This window comes from Phyllostomus discolor, chromosome 15 (genome assembly GCF_004126475.2).
Source record: "Phyllostomus discolor isolate MPI-MPIP mPhyDis1 chromosome 15, mPhyDis1.pri.v3, whole genome shotgun sequence".
Classification (NCBI taxonomy): domain Eukaryota; kingdom Metazoa; phylum Chordata; class Mammalia; order Chiroptera; family Phyllostomidae; genus Phyllostomus; species Phyllostomus discolor.
Window position 1 is genome coordinate 6005659 of NC_040917.2, and position 22217 is coordinate 6027875.

The 22217-nt window shown below is 34.5% G+C and overlaps 1 protein-coding gene across 5 annotated transcripts in view; it reads left to right on the top strand.

Moving 5' to 3' along the window:
• Positions 1-22217, top strand: part of ARID4B (AT-rich interaction domain 4B) — a 138965-nt gene that overhangs the window by 94594 nt on the left and 22154 nt on the right. For 3 of the 5 annotated variants that reach the window (XR_004900853.1, XM_028531184.2, XM_036016204.1), the window contains exons 12-17: positions 895-967; positions 2850-2944; positions 4134-4231; positions 5199-5442; positions 5756-5931; positions 10400-10651. Coding sequence is in view for 4 of the 5 variants with exons in the window: in XM_028531184.2 (XP_028386985.1) it covers positions 895-967; positions 2850-2944; positions 4134-4231; positions 5199-5442; positions 5756-5931; positions 10400-10651 (938 nt within the window). In the remaining variant the exon portion in view is untranslated. The remainder of the gene's footprint in view (positions 1-894; positions 968-2849; positions 2945-4133; positions 4232-5198; positions 5443-5755; positions 5932-10399; positions 10652-22217) is intronic. The other 2 variants (XM_036016205.1, XM_028531186.2) reach the window with 2 other exon arrangements.

A 22217-nucleotide genomic window follows, 5' to 3' on the forward strand; every position in this document is an offset into this window, starting at 1 on the left:
AGATTTTTAGTATTAGAAATACATTTGCCTCAGCCAGAGTAACTGTGAAGTCTCGGTGTATATTTTGGACCACTTCTCTGCAGTTACTCCAAGTCAGTGTGCATTTTTCTTTCATTTGATTCAGCACCGACCTAGTGCCTCCACTTACTGGTGCTCATTGAATGTTTGTTGAATGGATGATAGTCACTGAATCGATGAGTTCCTCAATCTCACCTACTACCCTGCTCCTTGCAGGTTGCGTCAGGACCAGCTCCCTACTGCCACAGCCCCTGGCCACAGCAGCAAGAAGCTAGTCCTTCCCTTGTAATTGATAAATCGGGGAACTATTTTATTACTTGAAGATTTCCCTAAGTCTGAATCTTCAGGTATTGTAGATCAAGTTCGTTCCCCACTTCACTGATTTTACAAGCTTGAAGTACTACACAGTGGGGCTGTGTGTAATGAGGATACTTGTAGGTATAGCTCCTGGGACCCACACTTGTACAGTTCCATGAGGAGCAGTAATCGAGTCAGTTTTGATGTTAAGTTTAAACCCTTACCCCACTTGAATAGCTGAGAGAAGGTCTTCTTGAGCCTGTGACTGTGACTTAAAGAATTGATCTCTTATGTGGTAAAAAGTTGATGGACCATCTATGTAGTCTCGTTTCTCAAATGAGAATTTACATTTGGGATGGTCACTATGGAGATACCTTTTAGGACATACTCCTCTCTAAAGCATGAAATGCCTACACTTTTCTGGATTTGAACAGCTTAGTACCAAGAAATAATTTTTATTTGGTAAAAGCCTTTGAAATATTTTAGCGAGTATTATTAGTCTTTGCTCTTGGTAGGAAATCTGCTTGTATTATTAAATGCTTAACTAAGGAAAATATTCTGTTCTGTGACTAAAATTAGGAAGAAATAGAACCATTTCCAGAAGAAAGGGAAAACTTCCTTCAGCAGTTGTACAAATTCATGGAGGATAGAGGTGAGTGTTTTTTTCTTTTTTTTTTTTATGTTAATGTTATAGGTATCGGATAGATAGCTAACGCTTGGAAAATAATACTCCTGTTTATCAAGCTTCACGTCACTGGTAATGGCTGTCTTTTTGATTGCCAATAGCATGGTGTCCGTCACATAGAAAATGGAATGAAGAATTTGTATTTTGATAGATATCATGGCCACGGATCCATACATATGTGTGTGTTGTCCTTTTTTCACACCCATCAGTAGGATCCCGATGAATTCTTACACTAGGGACCAGCAGCAGAGTAGGAATCCTAGTAGCACCATTGTATTTGTACCTGCACAGATGCCACTAGTCAGAGGCCTCCTTCTCCAGAGTCATTGTTGGATATACTTGGGCACGGGGTGTGTGGTATGTGGCTACAGTCTTAAGATGGGCCGCAAGTCTTTTTATAAGAATTGCTGCATACAGGGAGAGCCAGAAATAGAGAAATGTGGCAGCATCTCAAGGTGAGCCTTGGCTTAGCTTATTGAGTCTGCCTAGTGTTGATGACATGAAAGGGTTGTGGGTAGGAAGAATGGGTAAACAGCCTGCAGTGGTGACCGAGTCCTCTGGTGACTGCTCTTCACTGCTGTTCAGAGTGTAGTTTCTCTTTCCTGGGAAGATGCGAGCAAAGGAAGGGAGTCAAGAGAGGCAGAAAGCTTTCTAGCTCGAGCAAAAGGAAAAAAATGAATGAATAATATTTGGTAATTAATGATTTTTAAATCCTTGTTTACATTGCTGATGAGTAGAAACTGCTTTTGTCTTTTGCTCTTATAAGTGATAATGGCTACTATAATATAGTTGTCTTTTGTTTAATACACATTGTCCTTGATTCCTGTGTTATTTCTTTTATGAACGGAGGCTTGGCCTAAGAAGGTAGGCTATTTCTTAGGCTTTTGTATAAGATAAATTAAAAAGTAAAGAAAATGAATAAAATCTAATATTAGAATAGTGATAAAGGAAGATTATGCCATCATAAATTTTTTAGAAAGGGCCACAGGTTGTGTATGTCTGTCCTTCCTGTTATTTCCTCTACCACTTCTAACGTTTCCTGGTTGTAGTGTCCTTGCCCTACATTTTCCCTTGTTAGAATGAAAGAAAACTATAGCTTTACGCGAGAAGCATGTAGAGTAGTAGTGATTTAGTAAAGTGCAAAGAAAGTATCACAAAAATAACTCACTGTGGAACAGTGCCCTTCACTCATTTCAGTGCTTTCTTCAGTTCTACCAAACCTTGTTTCCCCGATTTTTAAAACTTTTGTTTCATTGGTATTTTATTTTGCTTCCTTTGGTAGTTATTCTTTAACTTATTAGGGGAATGAAAGTGGAATGAAATCAAATACAGTTTTGAAAGTTTGGTGTGAGAAAAAAATTTAAATGAAAGGGGCTTAAGTAGTAGAGATGTTTTTGATTATAACAAGGGATTTTTTTTTCCCTTATATATACATGGTGGGGCAAAGTAGATTTACACTTGTGAGTTCTCAAGACCTAGTTTATTCTTGTATTAGCATTTATTAATTGTGTTATTGTCCATGAGAACAACTGTGACCCTACTTTTGCCCACCCTGAGTGCACGTGTGTGCACATGCATATGCCTTCAGCTCTGTTGGAGGTGATGTGTAAGTCTTGAAATTTTAAATAAAATTTTAAAGGTTTTTAAATTTTAGGTTTTGATTGGGGGGGGGGGCGGGGGGGAGGGAGAAACATCAGTGTGTTGTTCCACTTACTCATACATTCACCGGTTGATTCTTACATGCACCCTGACCAGGATCAAACCTGTAACCTTGGCTGGGCTGCTAACTAGCTGGGCTGCCCGGCCAGGGCTGTAGCATGGTTTTAATATATTTTGTTTTCCTCAACAGGCACACCTATTAACAAACGACCTGTACTTGGATATCGAAATTTGAATCTTTTTAAGTTATTCAGACTTGTACACAAACTTGGAGGATTTGATAATGTAAGTATTACAATCAGAAGTGCAACTTTTTTATCGTGTTTTTTTTATCTAAGATTCTTCTATTCCAGTTAGTAAAAATGGAAAGTACAAGTTAGAAAAACAGCTAGCCTCCTCAGACCAAATTTAAATTTAATTAAAGATTTTTTAAAATAAGCTTTCTGACTTACTGATAAGTTTGTCAAACTTTCATAAACCACCTGTGTATGTCTGAGTCACAGCATAACCATATATTGGTGGCAATTCCTGCTTTTTATGTCTTCCACTAGACTGTCCAGTCCTGGGGGGACAGGGGTCTGTGTTAGTATTCTTTGTATCTCTTCCATTGTGCCTTCCGTATATATATAAGTATATATGTATTTATAGATACACATTTATAGATACACATATGTATCTATAAATACATATATGATATAGAAATGTTTTATGTTTATGTTTTATATTTATATATCCATATCTCTCTCTCTCTCTCTCTCTCTTTTAAGATTTTACATATTTATTTTTATACAGGGGAAAGGAGGGAGAAAGAGAGGAGAGAAACATCAATGAGAGGCAACATCAATTGCCTCTCATGTGCCCCCCTCACTGGGGACCTGGCCTGCAACCCAGGCATGTGCCCTGACTGGGAATTGAACTGGTGACCCTTTGGTTCACAGACCGGTGTTCATTCCACTGAGCCACACCAGCCAGTGCCCAAAATCTTTTTTTGAACTGAGGAAATTATCTTAATTTTGCCATGATGTATGGGGCCCATCTGATTAAGACTATTCTGTGAAACAAATTTGTATAGAATAAAATGCTTTAGTAAAATCCATAGAATTCTTTGACTTACTAGCTTTTAAGTTTTATGGGACATGATATATCATTTTAAAATTTTTATCTCTGTTTCTTCATTATAAATTTTGATTTAGGAAAATGGATGTTTTATTTACTATAGCAGGGTTTATTTAAAAGTCAAATGGCCTAATATGTCAACGTTTGTAACTCTTGAGATTTGTAAGAGTACTAAAACTCAACTTTAAAATATTGTCAACCAATTTTTGATTTAGAATTCATTGAAATTGATGTTTTTCATTCCTTTTGAGACTAGAACCAATAAATATAAACATTTATTTATATATACTGTAGTTATCAAGATCCTATTACGTTCCTACCTTTAATTTGGGAGTTTGCATTTCATTTTGTCCATTAGATTGAAAGTGGAGCTGTTTGGAAGCAAGTCTACCAAGATCTTGGAATCCCTGTCTTAAATTCGGCTGCAGGATACAACGTTAAATGTGCTTATAAAAAGTAAGTCACTGTACTTGATATAGCTATATTCATTTTTTTTTTTTGTCTAGAAGGCATGAAGGAATTTATTGTAAAACTGAAGCTAATTCTTCTAAGAAGAAATCAGAAATCTTTACTATCGTAAGGATTTCCTAGAGTGTATTCTATGAATACTAGATCTATGAAACAGTCTGTGAAGAAAGGTTTTGTGGCCAAGTGTATCTGGAAAGTACTTTGTAGAGTTTAAATGCCAACGTTTTAAAATTCAACTAAACCTAAGTTTGAATCCTGGTTCTGTCAGCTCTCAGCTGTGGGTGCCCTTGGACCATTTATTTCTTCTCCAAGCCTCAGTTTCCCCATTTGTAGATTGGGATAATATTTGTCTCACGGGATTACTCTGATGGTATTTTACATGTACGGTGAGACCCAGCGCCTGGCATACAGGCAAGTGCTCAGCAAATAGAGAGATGGTATCACTAGTCCTTCTAATAGCTACTGCTGTTACAATTACTGTATTTAAAACTTACGACTGTCTTTTCCCTTTTAGCATAGTTTTTTTAAAAACATTTTATTTATTTATTTCTAGAGAGAGGGGAGGGAAGGGAGAAAGAGAGGGAGAGAAAGAATGCTCAGTTGCCTCTCGTACATGCCCCAACCCAGGGGCCAAACCTGCAACCCAGACACGTGCCCTGACAGGGAATCAGACTAGCACCTCTTCACTTTGTGGGGCAGCACCCAACCAACTGAGCCACACTGACCAGGGCATAGTTTTGTTTTTGTTTTTGTTTTGTTTGTTTTATGATTTCTTTTTGAAAAATGTTTCTGTTTGGGTTTAAAAGGTTGGGAAGAACTGAACTAGAATAAATTAAAATATTGATAAGGCTTAGTATCTGAAAACTTAAAAGAAGTGAACACATTTTTTAAAAAACAACTCTGCAGTAATATTTTGAAATATTTTTCCAAATGAAATTTCTCTTCTTGTTTATAGATACTTATATGGTTTTGAGGAGTACTGTAGGTCGGCCAATATTGAATTTCAGATGGCACTGCCAGAGAAAGTTGTTAATAAGCCCTGTAAGGAGTGTGAAAATGTAAAAGAAATAAAAGTTAAGGAAGAAAATGAACCAGAGATCAAAGAAATAAAGATTGAAGAAGAGGAGAAGATAATACTGAAAGAAGAAAAGTCTCCTGAAGATGACATTGAAAGAAAGGAAAATATTAAACCCACTCTGGTAAATCAGATATTGTCCTTTGCTGCCTTTGGTTCATTTTCTGCATCCTCTGTAAAGTTTTTGTAGTTAGTTTATTGTATAATTTTATATTTTACTCTTTGTGCATCTTCTTCAGGAAGTGCTATTTTTGTGTTTAAAATAGCTGTTTGCTATTTTTGCCTGGTGTTTTAGTAATGGCAGGAGTTTCTTAAAATAACTAATAATTTTCTCAGTATTAGTATTGGTCGGTACTTCCTTTTGCTAACAAATAGGTCATGGAATTAGGTTGACAGTATTTACTTTTGTTGGTTTAGTTGCTCTGATCTTTTTCTAGGGAAGTAAAAAGAATTTATTAGACTGTATGCCTACACAAACTGATCAGGAAAAAGAAGTTAATATGAGAAAAACAGGAGAAAATGAAAATCTGGACAATAAAGATGATGAGATAACTGGGGTAGATGAGCCCCTCAGCATAAAGGTAGAAGCTGAAGAAGAAAAAGCAAAATCTGGGTAAGAAATTTGTTTTTGGTTAAGATGCATTTGGCTGAATGAATTCTTGTAATTTGCTCTTTGTATGTGTGTATATGTATAAATCTAATTTTGATTGACAAAATATAGAATAATCGACTGATTTGCATTTATTACATTAATAGCAGTTTCTTCAGAGACCCTACTAATGTAAATGTATAGCAAAAGATCATAATTTTGATTCATTCTTCTTGCTCTCATCATGGAAATTTACAAAATTTTGAGCTAGAGAAAAGCACTTCTTACTGTATTAAGCTCTGCTAAATAACCAGATAATATAAATTTGGGGAGATGGCTTTACACAATGTTTTATAGATGATATGTTGGTTATAGATTTTGACAGTTGTGCTCATTTCTTATGCAAAAAATAAGAATGGAAAAGTGCTAATAGTTAATTTTTAAAAGACCAGAATTCTTATTTTGTGTTTTATGTGATAGTAGCATTTACTTATTTTGGTCAGTTTGGAATAAAGAATTATTAAACAGTATAACTTTATGCACTGCCAGTGGGCCCCTGGATTTTATAGGTGATCTTTGATGTCTAATCTTATTTCTAAGGTTTAAAAAACCTAAACATCCCTCATTGTTAATAGTCCATTTAAGTAAGTACAGCAAATTTTCTTTTATCAATTTAGTATTTTTCTGACATTTGGCCAAAACATGAAGCAAAGGAGGAGGAGAATAAAAAGAAGAACATGCTTAGATGAATATAGTAAAAGGTGTTTGTTAATCTTTGTTACATATCTGTGTGTAGAAATGTATATTTTAAATATTCCATACTGTTATTGGAAGTTACTTTGACTACTAAGAAACTTAGTATTCAGCCTTTTGCCTAAAATCTCTTGACATTTTTAGTGTTCTTTTGAAATTTTGACCTCAGCATATAGATAATCTTGGAAGGAAAAAAGTGGGTTTAGGTGAATATAGTATAAGTGTTTGCTTATTCTACTTGGTTACAGTTCTCTGTATGTAAATGTTTATTTGAAGTATTCCCATGCTGCTACTGGAGACTATATAGCTGTTAAGAACTTAGTAAGGATTCACCCTTTTGCCTAAAAATTTGACTTTTAAATCTGTAGATATTTTTGTAGCATCTACTGTGTGGAAGGCACTCTGATAAGCCTATATTTTTTTCTTTGTTACTAATATTATCTTAATTTTTCAAACTAGTACTTTAAAAATCTTATTTTATTATAAATGTATTTTATAGGTTTTTGGTAATTCATTTAATTTTTCACCTATATGGCTTTTTTGGTTACTACAGGTATATGTCATACCACAAACTGAAATTATCCTGGTGTGACTACTATAATTTGATAGATGTTCTTTAGAAGCATTGTGTGTTAAAATGTCCAAAAGTGATTTCTGAATTGTATTAGATCAGTGCATAGAAAAATTTACAATTATAAAGAATTAACATATAAGTATTTTTCTAGTGTGTCAACTTTAAGTAATTAGCTACTACCAAGAACTTTCAGTAACTTGCCTTCCTGCTGCAGGAAAGGGGGATTAAATAAGGTAATTGATCTAAAATGCCTGGTTCAGTGCCTGGCCCATAGTAGGTATTAATCACTTGGAGCTTTTTTCTTTAATTTGTTTCATTGTAAGGAGCGTGACATCAAACTGGGAACATTTGATATTTCTTTGTAAATTCAGATGAAAAACTCTTCCTGGTGCATTTGGTTTCCCAAAATGTAGTTGTCTAAAAGATAAAATGTGTGTGTATGCGCATGTGTGTAATGCATTCACCAACCTAATTTCTTTAACCCATGTGCTGGTTTGTTCTACACTTTCAAAGGCAGTCTTTCTTGGCATTCTGTGTTCTGGCTGGTTTAGTGCATTTACCTCTGATTTTGCCACTGAGTTCTTAGAGTAGAATTTTCTATGGCTGATTCAAGCCAGTAATTGTGTTGTCTGCTTCTTTATACTTCAGTGTATTATTTACATGGCTTTTATTTGGTTTGTGTCTGAAATTGATGGTAAATGTGAAATTTTTATTTTTAATTTTTTTGCTTTGATTTATTAATCCAGAGTATTAGATTTTATTCAAGATTAAATAAAGGTTCCTTTGGCTGCCACTTAAAGTAGGGTTGTGCTTGCAATCTTGTCATTTACCAGTTGTGCTCAGTGTATTATGTAATGTAAGGTACAGTTCAGAGTTTTTTCATTTTTTAAAAATTTTATACTCTTTATTTTATGTCTCTCTCATATGATGATGCTGAGGTGCATAATAAATCTCTTTGGTGCATAGTAAATCTCTTGTTATGGTAACTACAATACAGTTCCTTTTCTTCCTAATATTTTAACTGCTTTAATTTTATATGTGTATATTGTATATATTATACATATAAAACATTTATCTAAATTTGTTCATAGCAATTGTATTATTCAGTGGAGGACCTCATTTATCACTGCTCAGAAAAACAAAACAGAAACACATTTTATGGTGGTTACGTTTGAAAATCTCTTGCTTTTTCATGTGGACTACAATGTGCAAAGGAAAATTCACTCTCATTCCCTCATGTTTTAGATCGAGCCTTCCTTTGTGACGCTTACCCATTTTTGTTGCTCTTGGATGTAGTTAAGTTCTCTGAGATAATTTATAAGAAACAAACTGTGGAAGAGGGTATAAGAGGGATAAATGGTATTGAAAAAATACAATAAAAAATAAAAAGAAAGAAAAATAAATAAATTTGTTAATAGCTTATTATCCACAACACCCTTTCTGATAATTTCTTGGATATTTTAGCCATACTAATAATTCTTTCGTTATGGAGCTGTTACTGTATTTTCAATAATAGAGTTCATAGTGTTTTTTTAAGATTATAGTTGGTTTTATTTAGGTTTAAATTCTTAACTACCTATTTGTTTAACTGTAGATGAACCTTTTTTTTTTAAATCCTCATCTGAGGACATGTTATTGTATTTAAAGAGAGGGGAAGGAAGGGAAACATCAGTGTGAGAGAGAAAACATCAATCAGTTGCCTCGCATATATCCCTCCACCGGGGACTGAACCTGCAACCCAGGCATGTGCCCTGACTGGGAATCAAACCCTTGACCTTTCGGGTTGTGAGATGATGCTTGAATCAAGTGAACCAAGCTGGCTAGGGCTGACTGTAGATGAGTCTTTAAAGTAGGAATAATTCCTGCAAATCTTTGTAGACTTGGTGATGTATTTTTTCAGAGAAAAGTGATACTTGTGGTACTTTGTGAACTTAGACTTGATGTCACAAGTCTTTTATGGTTTTCTTCATCCCTTACTATGTAGAAGGAAAGAGGTAGGAAAATAAAAAAGCATTATAGTGCTGCTTGTATCACTATTTATAGATTGTTTCTGTTGCCTATATAGTTACATAATTAGGAATGGTAAAATATGTTATTGCTAAAAATGTCGCATATAAGTGTAAAATTGAAATTATCAGTCGAGGTAGGCTTTTTGTATAAATATTATTTCTATTAACTTTTAAAGCTTAATTACTTAGCTGTCTTGTGATTCTGTTTTATGATGTTTATTCATTTCTCAGCTGTAAAGTGATAAATTCTTTTTGAGAAAAAACTTGTAATAAGTATATGTATACTGCAGAGCAGATAAAAACTTAACTAAATATAGTTGAGTTTTATACTAAAGCTTGGTTTTTTAATCTAGTGCTTGGAAAGATTTATGATTTGTGGCTCATATAAAATGAATATGAATACTCAATTTTAGAAAGAACATGATATTGAGAAGATCAGAATGTTTGCAGTGCTGCTTCTGAATGGTTTAACTCCTAGTTTCATTTAGCACTTTCACGTTGAGAGAATCAGAAGAGAATTTTAGTGAATATGTGGTACAGAGCAGAAACTAGGGTGAAGTTTAGAAGCATAGAAAGAAAAAAAACAACATGATATTATTGCGAAGTTGGTAGACTATACTTGTGAAAGGTAAAATGTTTTAGTGCATAACATTTGAAAATTTGCTTGGAGCACCTTTTAAAGTTATTTAAGACTAGCCATTGGCCAGTAAACATCTTTGTTTTAAACAACCTGAGGCTGGAAATACTTGAATGAAAAATAATTTTAGTCAGAAAATGTCTGAAGTGTAATGATTTTTGTTTTTTGTTAACTGAGGTGTAAAACACTTTTATAATAAAACATGAGAAAATTGTTACAGTCAACTGAGCTAGTTTCTTGCTGTTCAGCACAACTGCTGTTCTTCTGACTGTTGGAAATTTTCTTTTAATGCACTTACTTTTCAGTGTTCATTTTCTCTAAATGTATCTCTTCTCTAACCATGGTCATCTTAATACAGTTTTAGTTTTTAATATAAATTGAAAATCAGAGAATTTCATACACATGGAACCTGCTGTGCCCGGAACAATCACAGCCACAATTTTTATCAATTTATGTGGTTTGGAACTGAAAAGCTTATGAAGTATCTTTTATTAACTGCAATTTTTTAAACCTTTCAAGAGATGAAACGAATAAAGAGGAAGATGAAGATGATGAAGAAGCAGAAGAAGAGGAGGAGGAGGAGGAGGAAGAGGAAGATGAGGATGACAACAATGAGGAAGAGGAGTTTGAATGCTATCCACCAGGCATGAAAGTCCAAGTGCGGTATGGACGAGGGAAAAATCAAAAAACCTATGAAGCTAGTATTAAAGATTCTGATGTCGAAGGTGGAGAGGTCCTTTACTTGGTGCATTACTGCGGATGGAATGTGAGGTAACTTGAGTTTTAGCTAGTGATTGCTACCTAAAAACACTCATAAAATAATTTCCTATTTTAAAATTTAATTAAATTACAGTCTTATTAGTATTTCAATTGAGGTCATAGCATCACATAAAAATAGTTTTTAGCATGTAAATGCCATGCTTAGTGACTTCCTACCTACTGTTTTCAGTACTCAGAAGATATCCTTAGTGTCTAGAACACCGGATCCCCACAATTGGTTTTTACGTTACTTATGTAGATTAATAAAAGCAACATTTGGTGAAAATGATAGGAAAACCTCTTAGAAAAGTGTGAAAGAGATTTAAGCTTCTTGATCTCCATAAACCAATTATCAGACTTCTTTCAACTACCTTGCTGTAGTAACCTCTTGTAATCTTCTTAAGCCATCATATTTCTTTCCTTCAGTAGGCAGGGATTTTAAAGTGAGGTTTCTCAGGAAGCTTTAGCTATTTCAAGAAGGCCTTATCTCCTCTTTAACATTGCTTGTGTTACAGCATTTTTCAGAAGCCTCGGAAATTTATTTTCATGTTTGAAACAATGTGGATATAATGTAAGCAGGTCTGCTTAACTAAAATAGAGTGCATTTTCTCACTTCTGACCTAGGGAAGTGAAGGGCAAGACAAAGGTTTGGTTTTAGGTTGTATTCAATGACTGAAGTTTTTTTCTTACACAAGTTTCCTTTGGTTTATCCAAAGAAATTTTGTATTTTAATTTTATTCAAAGTTTATAAGTTAATTTGGCATCTCATCATTTAGGTATCTTTTAAGGTAAACATATCATTTTGGAATGTTTAATATTATATTTGAAATATAGCCTATAATAGAGTTGTAGTCCTTGGAAAGGTAACCATAGAGTTTTAAGTAGTGGTTTCATGGTATGCCTAGTGTCTTCAAGGAGTACAGTTCTCATGCTTAATAAATTGTAGTGTGTGGTTTGGGAAGTTACTAAGAAAATATCATCTCAAATTTTCTTTAAAAAATACTGTGTTTCTTAAAAGTACCTTTTGTGTTGTCCTGTTGCAGCAATAGGAAGCTCTAGAAACATGTCTAATCTGATTTCCTTTCTTATTTTGAGGAAAGTACCATTCTGATCCATTCTGGAGCTTGGGGAAGAAAATAGCAACTTAAGTAATAAGGAAATATTATTTAGGAGAGGTGGGGGGGACTTTGTTGTTCATTTCTAGCCAACAAGAGTAACAGAGTTTTGAATTTTAAGAATATCTACAATCAGTGTTGTCCTGAAACAAGCTTTTCCAGATACTACTTTTAACATCATAATGAATCCTTTTTGGCTTTTGGTTCTTCTTCTGCCTCTATGGTGCACAATTTCTCTCCACTGAAGGGCTGGCTGTTCCTATGTTCAAAGGAAGACACTCGAAATCTCAGATATAGCTGCTCTTAAGAATCTTTTACCCAGTCTTTTGATATTTAATCATTCTACTAAATGATCTTATTAAATATAAATGTAGAGGGAGTTCCATTTTTGCCTAGGATATAAATATTAAATATGTTATTTTAAAATTAGGAGAAAATTGAGTCAGCAAAAAATTAATAATTTCTACTAATTCCCATAAGGTAGATGAAAGCCACATCATCTTTTGCCCTTTCCTTTCAGTTCTGGTTATTTTGCTAGTTTATATACCAAGGCTGTTTTCCTAGTAACCTTTATAAAATGCTTTAAATGCTGTGATGGAGGGATAGAATTTAGACATTCTCTTACTTTCACTATAATTAGGGCTTGGTTATTTCCTATTAATTGTCTCATTAAACAAGAGAAGCTTAGTATATATGTGAGTCAAGATATTCATAAAAGTACTCTGCAGTTAAGATTCAACTTTCAGTTTTGTTAGGAAAAGATTAACTAAAGGAAAATATCCTGTCCTAAGAGCACTTGGATTTTAGAGGGTAGAAAGAACACTCAAATTCAGTATTTTAGCTTTGAAATTGATAGTGGGTTGGGTAGGATAACAGAAGATTTTAATTGAGGCATTCATGTTTTTAATAAAATAAAAAGGAAAATGAGAACTAGTTCAACAAGACATGCTTTTGTCACTGAGAAGGATGCAATCTCCTCCTGACAACTCAAGCATTTGTATGGTGTGAACGTTGAAAAGAAGAAAACTTACCATCTTGGTGAAGACCTGTAGGGTGGATCTCTACACACTCCAGCATCGTAGAGAAAACAGCTGTACTTCAGTAGATTAAGCCATTAATTTTCCTATAGTCAATATAGCAGCATTCTTCCTTCTCTCTACAATGATAACCAAAGTCTATCCCATTGATGCATAAGAAATCACTTATGGGGAGCTTTTGAGATCTTGCTCCCCAGCATGTGTCGTCAGTTTGGCTCAAATAAAATCTTACAAAAAGGAAAAAAAAGAAATCACGTATGATTCTTGCTACTCCTTCATGTCTGAAGCTAATCTAATGAGGACCACAACAAGTCCTCATCAGCTCTACAACTATTTTCACATTATTTTGGGAAATTCAGCTTGATCTCTGAATTTACACTTGACGTGTGAAATTAAAAATGAAGATTTATACATGAACATTCACGAAAATAGTTTTATCTTCAGTGGCAGTCATTCATTACAATAGCAACTTAGGAAATTTCATGTGCAGCTGTTTATGTGAGTTTTGTGTGATCTGAAATATTATTTTCTACCAAACAGATTTTTCTTAAAAAAAGAAAGTATTTTAGTTTTTAAAAATACTATTTGCTTGTAATTTCCACATTATTCTTTTTTCCCTAAAGTGCTATATAAACCTTTACATTAATTTTATTTTATACTGGTATTTCACAGCTGAGATATGTTAATTTTCATTAAACAAAGGATAATATCTGGATCAATTAGTGTTGTTTTTTATGAAAAAAAAAGACATTTTTACATGCTTACATTAATTTTACTGGAAATAGCCAGAGGTCTGGATGCTAAACCACAGAATGAACTGTAAATGGTACAGTGCTGCTATAGAAATTTCAGATGTGATGACCATACATGAAACTATTTTTCAAAACTATAGAATTTACAGAGTCACCACATGTTTGGAGTAAGTTTTTGCTTTTTTATAAATTTTTTTAAATTTCTAGAAGTATCATTTAATCTAGAAATATAGGAAAATGCATAAAAGTAGAAAGAGATTACTATTAATATTGTAGTGTGTTCTCTTGTAGTCTTTTAAAACGTATATCTCTGACATTTATAAAAATTAATCATACTTTAGTAATTTTTAATAGTAGGCTCTCTGTTGTATTTAATTTCTGTTGATGATGTTAATATTTTATGTGCATTTTTAGTATCACTAGCTAATTGATCTTTTCACTTACAAGTTTCTAAGTCATGCCATAAATGTGGGATTGCTTTTTGAAAATAAAGTTACACTTTGAAATTCACCTACCATAAATTCTGTTATGTGTGTTGGTTTTATCCTTGTTTATAACAACTCTTCTTGTTCAGTAATAAAGCTAAGTGTATTGGAATGATCTAGACTATTTAGCATGGGATTTAAAACATCAATATTTTATGTGTTGATGCCGATTCGTTTTTCTTCATTCATTTCCAGTTTGGCTTTCCATTATCAAGGATTTGGGAATTTGATACGGGAATATTATTTTTTATTTTGAGGATCACCAGCTGCATTAAGAGATACCCTTAAATAAAAGAGAAAGAGGAAAGAGAATAAAATTTCAACTGTAAAACTCTTAAAGCAGTAACACAACAGTTAATTCTACTTCATATTATAAGTATAGAAAACAAATACTTAAATATGTAATTTGAAATAAAAATATATTTCACTTAAAAAACACTTTATTTCTCTGAGCAAATTCCCTTGGAGGGAATTTGGGGTAGGGGAATACTAGTAAAAAGTTTTCACAAGCAAATGGGTTCAGTCCCACTTTTGTGAACATTTAGCTGCTGTTTATCAAGCATTATTCCCTTATTTGGCAAACATAAGTTCAACTTCTATGTGCCAAATAGTATGCTTGGCATTAAAGACACAAATAAATGGTCTCTGTTTAAGAATCTATTGTCCAGGGTAGGAAATTACCCATCAGGATGTACAGCCCATTGATCCTACTACCCCTGCCCCTAATGCCCTCAGCCCTCTCCTCAGGCTGCTTTTGTTCTTGTCACTTGTTAGAATGATGTCTCCTGACCCCATCCTGTTCTGTTGCTCTGTACTACTGTACTCCCTGGCAGAACCACAAGAACCCTGATTAAACCTAACTCCGAGTCCTTGCCTGCACCTAAGCAGCTGATCTTGGGTGGAAGAAAGCAAGCACCCACTGGCTGGTTTTATTTTAAATTTGTGGCTCTGAACCTCAAGTGGGCACTTGGTATTCTTCCATTTACCCTCCTACTTTCTTAGAAGACTATTTTATACTGTTTCTGGTTTTGTTTCTTTGAATTATTTTTTAAGGTATAATTGACTACATTATATTAGTTTCAAGTGTACAACATAATTATTTTATATTTGTTGGTGAAAGGATCACAATAAGTCTAATTAACATCTGCCACTGTAAAAACAGTTGCAACTGTTTTTCTTGTTTATTTTTCTTTTATACCTGTCTCAAAATTAAGGAACCATTAATCACTTGTCCTATCATTTGTCTTTTTCTGTTTGTGTGTTTTCTCCCTTCTAATTATTCCCTCCTTTTATCCTTCTGATGTCCATTTTAACTTCTGTTCTTTGCCTGTTTTTCTGGTCCTAATTTGAACTGATTTCCTGATACTGAATTTTTCTAAATTACATTTTGGAGCCAAAGGGATTTGAGTTCCTGGAATATAACTTCCACGTAGGACTGTGGGTAAATTTTTTTTCAGTGTTCAAGCTTTCTACATTACTTCACATTATGAAAGTACATTTAATTTTAAAACATAAGGGGGAAGTCCCAGTTCCATATCCCCTCCATTAATATCCCTTACCGTATGTAGAACAGTACGTGCCTAGGATATGATAACTAGTGAGTGAATATTGAACTAAATTGGACCTCCTGGCAACAGAATGGGAGTAGAGCAGAGATTAAAATCCAAATAAGAAGGCTACAGAGACTAAATGGATCAGGACAGATGTGGCCTGGCTCTCACTGTAGCCCTTTAGGTTCTGTTATATAGGGTAACTCTTAATTTTCCGGGGGCCTGTCAAACTGTTTTCTAGAGACACTACACACCATTCTCCATTCTTACCAGCAGCGTATTAGGGTTCCATTTTCTCCATATCCTCACCAACATTTATTTTTTGTTTTTAAAAAATGTTTATTATAGCTAACCTAGTGGGTGTCTCCTTGTGCTTTTGTTTAGCATTTCCCTCATAACTAGTGATGTTGAGCATCTTTTCATGTCGTACTACTTACTGGCTATTTGTGTATCTTCTTGGGGAAATGTCTCTTGAAGCCTTTGCCTAGTTTTGAATTGCTTGGGTTTTGTTGTTGAGTTTTAGGCATTTCTTCATACGTGCAGTGTATTAATCCCTTATCAGATATATGATCTGAAAATATTCCCTCTCGTTCTGTGAACTCACAGAATTGTGTTTTCATTCTCTTGATAGTGTCTTTTGATATAGAAACATTGTTAATTTTCATAAGGTCTGATTTATTTTTTCTTTATTGTTTGTATTTTTGGTGTTGTATCCTAGAAAATATCACTAGATCCAGTGTTATGAAAATTTCTCCCATGTTTTCTTCTAAGAATTTTATAGTTTTAGCTCTAATGCCTAAGTTTTTGATCCATTTTGAGGTAATTTTTATGTGATCGTGATAGTCAGTTCTTTTTAATGACCTCTTTGGGTCATACTCAGGGCCTATCTCCTGATTAGCGCCAAAATGGGGTTGAAAATGAGAGACTGGAGTAGATCTGATTGGAAATACTCATGTCCTGTGACATACCTTCCCCTTTGTCTCTTTTTGTCCCTTTAAACGATTTTGTCACTTAATTTTAAGCTTAATTTCTCCCTTCTCCAGTACATGGACCTTCTTCCTTTTTTCCTTTACCTCCATGTAATCTGATCCCTGCCATACTTTTATTGTATATGCTGTTGGATTTAGAAATATTAATTAAAGAGTACAAATATGTTCTGTTCATGGGCTCTGAAGTAATTGTTCTGGTAATGATAGAAAGGAAAGTGAGGAGATCTAGGGAATTGTCTGCTTTATTTCTGTAGGGTGAAAGTTAAAGAATTTTAAGTGAGGACCAGTTGACTTTGATTTCCCAGTAAGTACGAATGTGCGAACTCGTTCTAGGGGTAGAAAGGGAACATTGCCCTGGCCTTGTCACCAGGCCTTCCTGTTCCCTTGGCATGTTCCCCATGTGCCATTCTTCTGCTCCTGCTACCTCATAGTGGCCTTCTCCTCCTCCTCCCTCACCTCTGCAGACCCTGTATTAGTCTCCTAGCCTAGTCACTTACGCTTATGACATAAAATATATTAAAATAGAAAAGTACCATGGCCATCAAAAGGCTATGAAAAGCTCTTTTGCTGCATGCGAGATGCTTTGTATCAGATAGTCCTTAAGGTGAGAGTAATTTGAACACAAAGTAATTTTTACTTAAAAAATGACTTTTGAGTTGACTGGTTTTTCAGTGCAAGTGAAAAACATTTTCTTTGTGATAAAGGATGAATAATGAGAGAGAGAGCAAGCGGGTAAGAGACAGACACATGAATGTGAGAAAGGAACATTAATCGGCTGCCTCTTGTACCTGCCTTGACTGGGGATCGAACCCACGACCTAGATATGTGCCCTGACTAGGGATCAAACCTGCATCCCTTTGATGCACAGGACAACATTCCACCCGAGCCACGTGGCCAGGGCTTGGCTGCTTTTAAAAGCCACTAATCTGAGTCACAAAATACAGTGAGTGTCACAGTTGCTAAGCAGTTGCAGTGGTCTTTATAAATAAAACCTGGCACAACGCTCTGTAATTGTTCTTCACACTACATATTACCTCTACCTGAAGACCTATACTACCTTTGTTTCATTTTAAATGCTCTAGGAAAACCGGTTGATATAATTACTGTACAATTCTCCTGGGGTGGTTGTGTCAAATCCTAAATTATGCTATAATATTCATGTTTCTGTCATTATGCTGTTACTCTCTTTATTATGATGAACACCATTCCTGTGTCTTTGTGGATTTAACGGTGTTACATGAAGTAGGAATATGAAATGTTAATAGCATGCTTAGAATTTTAGTTTTGCAATAATACTTTTTCTTTTGTTATATCTTAAGTATTAAATTACTACTAAATTATTACTAAAAGCATTAGATTCTGTTCAGCGTGCCTTCATAAATTTTGCTTTAGATATTCTCTCAGATTAAAAATATATGTGTAAATTGAGATTATTATGGAAAACTTCAGCAAGTAGATAAGCATCAATAAAATTGCTTGTAAAGTTTATTATTTATAGCTAGTACTTTTTTCATCATGACTTGGTCTTTTTCTATACAGTGTCATACTTTTTCCCCCATAGTTTATTTTTAAAGATTTTTATTTATTTTTGGAGATAAGGGAAGGGAAGGAGAAAGAGAGGGAGAGAAACATCGATCAGTTGCCTCTTGTGTCACCCCAGAGGGGGACCAGCTCGAACCCCAGGCATGTGCCCTGAATGGGAGTTAAACTGGTGACCTTTGGCTTTGTGGGACGCTCAACCAACTGAGCTACACCTGTGAGGGATCCTATAGTTTCTTAATTAAGGGAGGAAACTTCCTTGCCTTGCAAAGATAGTGTAAATTTCCACTTAGATGTGAGGTTTTTAAAAGCTTAGTTGTATTGACATATCTTAACTGTTTGTGTTTGGGTAAGCAAGATATAAAATACACATCGCTCAGCAGTTACTGAGTCTGTCCATTACAGAAAACAAAATATAAGTGATTTAAATATTTTACTTAATAGTTATTAGATTTTATCTTCTATAATATATGCATATTTCAGGTAGTAATTATTTTAGTATTATGTCAGTTTGGTTTTGCTTATGAAATTATTTAAAAATATCTTTATTCTGCTTGTAATTACTTTTTAATCACTAAGATTATGTCTTTTGGGTATATATTAATGTATGTTGATGATAATTCTTTGGAAATGATTTATTTGGGTTTAAGAAGAACCAAAATCTCAATTGATTCTTGTATCTAATTGACTAGCATTCTTTTCCATTTTTATTACTGCTTAGTGGTTCCTTGGGTAATTTGCCAACACGTCCAAACAAAAATTATTTTCTTTTTTGAATTTTATTTTTCTCTGGTGAGAGCAAGTATGTTACGGGGTCTCTGAATGGTTTCTTCTAGTTTTGTATATTTTAACTCATCACATTTTTAAAATTCAAATTCTTACGTGGCTTCTTTCAGAAGGTTCGGAAGGTTTGTATTGTGCCTTTTGTAATTACCATTTAGTGTTGTCGTCTTTGTATGATGGTAAGCTCCCCGTGGGCGGGGGCTGTGGTGCATTTGTGCTGAGCGCCCAGAGCCCTGGGCAGAGCCCATCGTGTACTAGATACCTCACACGTGTGTGTCGGGTGAGTCTGTCCTTGGACATACTTCTGGTCTTGAATTCACAGAATTTCTCATTTCAGGGCCCTCTGGTGCAACTCCTTCATCTCACATTGGTCGGGGGGGGGCAGGCTTTGGAAGTTCAATGAGTTTCTCGTACATCTTTTTTTTTTCATGTTTGTTTCATTAGTTAGATGATCTTAGCAAAAATATTCTTATGTCAGTCATGTATATGTTTGAAACTATTTTCCTTAGTACTTTAGTTTAAATATCAGGTAAAATACTTGTCTAGATCCTGTGCATTAATTACAATGAATTTATTGATAATCAAATTTAAAAAGTAATGTCTAATCACTAACAGACTTAATTTTCTCAGTATTGGTTTTTAATATGTGTCTCAATATATGTTATTCTTTGTTTTTAAATTAATTTAGTAATCCTCTTTTCCTGGCAAACTATGTTTTGTTATGAAGAAGCCAATTGCTCTCTTTTGATCATAATTTCTGAAGGTAAAGTCCAGTAAAGGCAGGATAGCTTATATCAATAACCCAAACTACCTGTGTTTTCCCAGATATTCTCATAAAACTCTGTTGCTTGGATCTAAAATTGCAAACCATTTTGTTCATAGGCCAACCACTTGGTTTAAATTTTTTCCCTAGTTCTAAAGCTACATTGTCACAAAACAAGATAGCTGACAGCAACAGGCCTGCTGTCCTTGGAGAGGAATCTAGGTGTTTAACAGTCAGGGGGACTCTCTGGGGACCTATTTCCCTAAATAGCTCTTACATAGTGTTCTTCCCAGGCAGCAAGAGATCACATCAAAATATGCACACTAAGGTCTGGATTCCATCTGTGGTGGTTAAAGCAGGGTCAGAAACACTGGACAGCCCCTGTACAGGGGTACCCATTGCAGCTGAGGGGAGGACAGTGTGCTGTGTATTTGGGGATGTCTGAAGAAAGGACTAGAAGCATTGTAAAACCAAGAAATCTGCATTTGACTTAGTTATTAAGATTCTTATATTTTTTAAATTCCCACCCAAGGATGTGTTTACTGATTTTAAAAGTAAAAAATCAGTGGGCGGAGGCAGACGGATGTGGATGTGAGAGAGAAACCTCGATTGGCTGCCTCCCATATATGCCCTGACCAGGGATCGAACCCACCACCTTTTTGATGTGTGGACAACACTCCAGCCAACGGAGCCACCCTGCCAGGGCAATATCCTTGTGTTCTTTAAGAACGTATCTAGAGGGATGAATGGATGGTACCCTTAGGAAAAACTGAGAAATTTTATGGTCCTCTGTTTCTTAGCTGCAGTTTGCTGCTCTTTGTTCCTTCCCAGTAATTTCCATTTTAATGATAGTCAAGAATTTTGAGCTAAGTTTATCCTGTCTTCATTAACTACTTTCTTATATATTATGCCTAAAATTAATTTATTGTAGTCTGAAGTCTCTTTTTAATATATATTAAATATACTGTATAAAAAGTTCAAGTTTATAAAGAATAAACAAGATCAACTGCAGCTTTTTCTTGCAGTTCTGAACTCAGTTCTCTTCATTAAAGTCTTTACTTTAGGTTTTTGATAGGGAATCAGAGATCTTGACCCACTAATATTGCCTCCTTTATTTAAATTAACTGACAGTAGTAAAATCAAAACTAAATTGGCCTAGCCCTTTGTTACATAATTTAGTGTCTGTAGGAAATATTATTCTTTTGTACCTGTTTTTGTTTTTTCCGCACCTGAATTTATAATTCTCTCCCTCCTGTTCTTTAAAAGTGTTCTGTAAAGAATACATTACAGAAAGAACACTTGAATAACACTCTGTAATTACATAAAAGGGAAGGAACATTTCCTGTTTTTAAAATATAATGTCAGTTATAGTGTTGGTTTATTTTCTGATCACCTTTTTTTTTTTTTTTAACCCTGGTTAAGATTTAATCAGGCAAGTAAAGTGCTATTTAGAACCTCATTAAGTTTTGAAATATTTGTTATCAGTGGTCTCAACCTCTGTTTGCTAAGGGCATTTGAAGTTTGAAAAGCTCCCTTCACCAAAGTTCTCACACATTGTTTTCACCCCTTCTCCCTCTTCATACTGTGCGTTTTTAATGAGGTGTTTTCAGTTGCTGCTTCATCTTCCTGGTATCGCACAGTTGTAACAGGCAGTCCATTTCCCCTGCTCTAACTCTCCACGTGGTGCTTTTTGACAAACCTATAGCTTGCGAGGTCAATTTGCCTCCATGGATTCAGTTTCTTTTTAAAAAATATTTATTTATTTATTTTTAGAGTGAAGAGAAGGGAGCGAGAAAGAGAGGGAGAGAAACATTGACATGTTAGAGAGACATCAGTCAGTTGCCTCTTGCACGTGCCCCCCAAATGGGGACCAGGCCTGCAGCCCAGGCATGTGCCCTGAACGGAATCGAACTGGCAACCTTTCGCTTTGTGGGTTTATGTTCAACCAACTGAGCCACTCCGGTCGGCAGGACTGGATTGAGTTTCTTAATGTGTGAAAAGAACTCATTGATTTTTAAGGCATGGTCCTAGTTCCAAAAGCTATTATTCATTTTATTGAAAAAGAACATAAATCTGACTCAGAAAAGAACAAATCTTAAAAGGGTACTGTTAGAACACAGGGATATCTCAACAAACTAACAAAAAGCACTGAGAAGCCAACTAATCAAGAAATCGTTGGTCTTTCTCTTTTGCCTTTTCTTATTTCTTTTATTCTTCTTCCTTTTTCACCTCTTTTTTTTTCCATTCCTGCTTTTTAGTTCATTCTTTCACCATAATTTGAAATTAAAGTCATTTCAAATCAAATAGCAAAAATAAAGGAGGGGGGGGAGAGAGAAAAGAAAAAGAAAAGAAAGGAAGGAATGAATCATATTAGCTAGTATTTATAGAACCATAAGTTACCACATAATTATTCCAATGGGAAACATCTAAAGAATTTTTCAAGGAATCACCTAAAATCATACAGAATATTATGCAATATTAAAGCAAAAATTTTAGCTAGAATAGTAAGGCCCTAGTATTTGATTACTACTATTCAAATATTTTAGAAGTGTACATAGCTTGTTT